A 5,456-nucleotide genomic window follows, 5' to 3' on the forward strand; every position below is an offset into this window, starting at 1 on the left:
ACCACATCACCCCCATCCTCATTCAGCTCCACTGGCTACCTGTCCATCAGCGAATCCAATATAAAGTCCTTCTCCTCACATTCAAAGCTCTCCATAACCTGGCCCCCCAATACCTGTCAGACCTTCTCCACCCTTACACCCCCACCCGTGCTCTACGCTCCTCCTCAGCTGCTCTTCTGTCTGTCCTTAATTTCAAACTGACCACTATGGGTGGCAGAGCCTTCAGCTGCTCTGCACCCAGACTCTGGAACTCTCTGCCCCCCCATATCCGTCAGATTGACTCCATTGAACAATTTAAATCACAGCTTAAAACCCATCTGTTCAGACTTGCCTATCCGGTTTAATTTTCTGTCATGTATTTTATCTATTTTTAATGTTGTCTTATTGGTATTTTTGTATGTTTTTATTGTAAGGTGTCCTTGGGTGCTCAGAAAGGCGCCAACAAATAAAATTTATTATTATTATTATTAGCTGCATTAGCTATGGTAAGACATGAAAGAATCGCGTCTTTAAACCTCTGAGGTTCCTTGTTTTTACCTCTGGCACAAACACAACCTGTTCTATCTCTCATTTTACCCATCTGAGACACTAAAGAAAAGGCTATTGCAGTTACATTTTTTTTTTTTTAAGTTCTTTTACTTTGTTTCCAGCCTGGCTGCACCAACATCTGCTATGACCACATCTTCCCCATCTCCCACATCCGTCTGTGGGCGCTGCAGCTTATTTTTGTCACCTGCCCGTCTCTGATGGTGATGGCTCATGTCAAGTACCGTGAAGGAAAGGACAGGAAATATGTGGAGCTGCACCACGGCTCTCACCTGTACGCCAACCCTGGAAAGAAGAGAGGGGGCCTGTGGTGGACCTACCTGCTGAGTTTGGTCTTCAAAGCTGGATTCGACACATCATTTCTTTACATCCTGTATCGGATATACCACGGATATGACCTGCCGAGGTAACGCTCATACCATTACTTTCATCATCACAGAAAAACATGAAAATTGAAGAGAATGGCCAAACTGAATATGCACTGAAATTACATTTTATTCCTGCCTTCCTGTCTACTCTTTTCTTTTAGGTTATCCAAGTGTTCACTGGAGCCCTGCCCCAACACCGTGGACTGCTTCATCAGTCGTCCAACAGAGAAAAAGATCTTCATGTTGTTCATGGTCATATCTAGCGCGCTGTGCATCTTCATGTGTATCTGCGAGATGTTTTACCTCATCGGTAAGCGCATTGCCAAGTTGTTGAGGGTCCGCCAAGACAACGAGAGGCTCCTATTTGCCGAGCAGCATGAGCTCACCAACATGGCCCCGCCCAGATCCCAGTATCGTAAGACTGATCCAACACTGTCAGACAGTCAGCTGAGTTTGAACAAGAGGGAGAAGATCAGAGAAGGTGGCATAACTACGACCTTGTAGGACTCAGGGGTCACCAAACTGGGCATTTGTTTCTTACGGGTGACCACACAACAGGACCAAAAGTTACCTGATAAAGTTATGAGACCAAAAGACTGATAAAAGGGTTCATCCTGTGTATCGTGATCCTGTGACCCAGCTCACCATGAAACATTTATGACTCTCCGTTGGAAGGCTCTCTAACTCCGGCTGGTTGTATGTTGCAGAACACTGTTAAAGAAAAGGACTTCTAGTGTTACTATGGATATCACATTTCTATCTTTGTGCCAACTTATGGCTGACTATACAAGGACAAATATCCAGGAGCTGGCTTTCATATGTCATGATACTGTGATGGTGTGTTTCAGGGCATTGTTGATTATGAATCAACATCAATATGTTGTATGTCATGTCACACGTCACACCCTGGTGTAAGTAAATTTCAGCACTTGTCTTGGTATCTTCAACACTGTTAATAGCTTTATCAATTGCGTGAATGAGAGGACGCTTCTGGTTCTCTGTGTGTTCATATTTTTTTCTACTAAAGGTACCAAAATGTCACTGGGAATTTGATGAGCTGACGCCTGACATAAGTGTTGTTATCCAACAAGATTTAAGGTCTCATGTCCATCAAAGCGTTTTTTTGTCCCAGCTGAAGATGCCAGGCACTCCTCAGGAAAGTGCTTGTGCAGCGTATGTTCAGCTGAGACGCTTTGGTTATGTCTAGTTGCTATAATACGGAATATCCACAGAAGTAAAAACTTCAGTGCAAGGTGGAGCACCTAATCTGGATAAAGAGGAGGCTAAAGCACGTGGGGAGAGGACAGACCCACCAGTCTATGTTTGTTCATGAGAGGAACATATATATATATATATATATTGTGTATTAACATATTTTTCCTCCATTGTTGTTGTTGATCAGCGCTTGTTCATGTAAGATGTCACGGTTGATCTTGGTGGTATTCGTCCCTCCTCCACTGTGATCGGACGGCTGAGTGAAAAGTGAGAGTAATGAGTGCAGCATTTGACCCAAAGTTAAACTTTTTTCAACTCAAAACACCAAAAGTGCAGACTAGATGCTCTTTGCATTGTCACACTGCTGGCATCTCTGACATAGCCTAATTACGTGGCGCTGCCATTACGAATAATTGGACAAATACGCTGGCCGCAGGAAAATCGTTTTGGGGACACAGCCCCTAACTCTTTGTCCCTAAAGTCCTGAAAGATAGAATTTTTTTATGTTGTGCAAATAGATAAAAAAAATAGATCACTTTTGGCACTTTCGAGGCTCGGTATGAAATGGTCTAAGTCTTTTTATGGATATTTGCTAGGAGGATATTTCTAACCAGCTGGACACGAGCTGAGCTGGCAGAGTGATGTTACAGGACAAGGTAATTTGTACTTTCATCATTGGTTAAATCCTCAGAGACAGGGTCAGCAGACCACTTCCGCTCTGATCGAGTTAACTGGAATGTCATAATGTGGTCCAATAGTTTCTTTTTAAGACTTGCTTTTATTGACCCATACAATGCTATAGCTTATTTAATTGTCTGTAAAATAAAATGCTGACAGAGCTATGTGTCTAGACAATGTTTCTTTGCAGAAAGGTCTATTGCATTATGTTTCCCCACAGATATGCAGGGTATGTGTACAGTACGATGCAGCTCCTAATATCAAGGAGAAGATCACTAGAGAAATGGAAGACTTCAAAAAAAAATCTGCAGCTGCAGCCCCAGGTATTTGTTGGTCTTGACCACCTCCACATTGACCATTGACCCCCTCGATGGAGACCAGTTGCAGATACAGTCTGGTCCTCCGAAAGTCCACCTCCATCTATGAGGTGTTCAGCTGTAGATGGTTTGACCGCCACCATTTTCACGAAGTCCTTCACCAGTCTCCTGTACACGCCCTCTTGTCCACTTTTAATACACCCCACAATTGCAGTGCCATCTGAGGATTTATGCATGTGGCATGACTCAGAGTTGTACTTGAAATCAGAAATGTACATGGGGAACAAGACAAGGGAGAGCACAGTCGTCTGCGGTGTGCCAACGTTGCTGATCGCCGTCTCAGAGCAGCAGTCGCTCACCCTGACATACTGTGGTGTTCCTGTGAGGTAGTCTGTGATCTAGGTCAACAGGTGTGAGTCCACCCCCATTGCTGGCAGCTTGTCTCTCAGTAGGAAGGGTTACTAATAACATGAGCAATGACAGTGATTCAGCATGCATGACATCAAGACATGACACTGAAGCAGCTAAACAAAATCAGCCATCATGAGGTTTGTAACCTACTTTTCCATTAAATTGGTTATTGTGCAAATGGATACCTTCCTCTTGCGTTTATTTTTGATTTACTTGTTTATGTCCTGTTACCACTAGATGGCAGCATTTACCAGGTTAAGTAAACCTAATTTTATCTACAGTATCTATTTATCTACAGACATTTGGGGGATTCTGTCCAAGTATAAATTGAACATTTTGCAAGGCACTTAGGGTAAAAGAGGCAGCACAGTGAACACTTACTGATCAATCACCAAGGTAAGACTATAGGTTACACACCACTACCCGTGCAGCCGGTTCTGCCTCAACACACGTGGACGGCGCAGGTAGACCAACCATACAGACACGAAGCACACGAACCGTTGCTGCCTTCAAGGGCTTCCTAAAAATCCCTAAATATCGCTTTTCTGCCGTTTCCCAGTGTTTTAGTCTCGCTCACCAGGGCCGACTCTCACTGTGAAATTGGAGAAAAAAACACCCCGGCTGCTTGTACTTCTTTCAGCCAATCACAATCGTTCTGGGCGGTGCCACAGCAACGGTGCGCTTGCAAAAATATTGCCGGGGGGAAACAGGTTTTGGTGTAACACACCTACAAAAATATCACCTACAGGACGCAAACCATGACAGAAAAATGGCTACATCCCCGCAAGATCAAACACCGCAAAAGTTAGTAAAGGACGTGTTGAAAACGGTTGAAAAGTGCTACACAACCGGAGGTGGTAGGGCGGGACTTGAGAGGCTGATCTCTGCAGCGAACTTCCGCCCACTCAGACTAAGTATTTTAAACACAAACAGAAAGTGGTTTCTTAACAAAACAAAACCCCTTTCTTAATTGTAATGTAACACTAGTTTTGTTAGATAGACTTACCATAATCTGTTTCATTAGCACTATTTTATTTGATACCACGAAAACGTCCGACGAGGATGGGATTCGAACCCACGCGTGCAGAGCACAATGGATTAGCAGTCCATCGCCTTAACCACTCGGCCACCTCGTCTGCGCATGCTCTCTCTAACCTATCAAAATATGAATAGCAGCCACCTACGTTGTGTTGTTGATTCTATGGCTGTGCGAAATCACTCACCTCTCATTATATAGTTCAAAAGATAGGGAGAATGGAGTAGTGAATGAGTGAATAATGGTAGGGCGTAGTTATTGAGAGAATTATTTCGGACGCATCTATGGTTGTTATGTGGTGTACTATGTTTATATTGTATTTGCCAGAGCCCGTGGTACGTGACGTAGGGACTTCTTTTTGACTAGCAAGCAAGAAGCTCAGCTGTTCTACAGTGTTTTTGGGGGAAATTGAATAATGTGAAAAATTTCTGAGTTGTGCAGACTTAAAACGTTGTTGTCATCTAAATTTGCCTTGCTGACATTTTGTTCTAATATTCCACTTGCTAACAAATGTCAGAATATCTTAGCTGCATAGACTGGACCGTATCTATATATAAAAATAAATTGTATGTGCCTCCTCCAAGTCCCCCAGCATCATGAAAGCACAAAACTAAAGTGGTGGAACACTTACAGTTCTCTTTTTTAAAGCTTTCTCTTATAAGTGCTGATAGAAAATGGGCATAATTTTGGGAGACTATTATATTCTTTTTTCATTTCGGTCAAATTCCCTTCTCAGTGTTGATGTTGAATGTCAGATGTATGGTAGTTAAACCACTAGAGGGCACCACAGTTTACTATGAGACAGACTGCACTCCACCTGGTTCACCCAGGGTGTTGCATGTAGCAGGATTAGAGAGCCTGAAAGCTGTGAACATGATGAAGCAG

The 5,456-nt window shown here is 43.3% G+C and overlaps 1 protein-coding gene and 1 non-coding gene across 2 annotated transcripts in view; one reads left to right on the top strand and one right to left on the bottom strand.

The window, feature by feature from the left end:
- Positions 1-2,484, top strand: part of gjb9a (gap junction protein beta 9a) — a 14,123-nt gene extending 11,639 nt beyond the window's left edge. Inside the window, exons 3-4 of the mRNA XM_050062442.1 lie at positions 651-952; positions 1,076-2,484. Of these exons, the coding sequence (XP_049918399.1) occupies positions 651-952; positions 1,076-1,418 (645 nt within the window). The 3' untranslated portion in view covers positions 1,419-2,484. The remainder of the gene's footprint in view (positions 1-650; positions 953-1,075) is intronic.
- Positions 2,485-4,589: 2,105 nt separating this feature from the next.
- trnas-gcu (transfer RNA serine (anticodon GCU)) lies at positions 4,590-4,671 on the bottom strand. The gene has a single exon. It is a non-coding gene; the product is annotated as a tRNA-Ser (tRNA).
- Positions 4,672-5,456: the final 785 nt, after the last annotated feature.

This window comes from Epinephelus moara, chromosome 14 (genome assembly GCF_006386435.1).
Source record: "Epinephelus moara isolate mb chromosome 14, YSFRI_EMoa_1.0, whole genome shotgun sequence".
NCBI lineage: Eukaryota > Metazoa > Chordata > Actinopteri > Perciformes > Serranidae > Epinephelus > Epinephelus moara.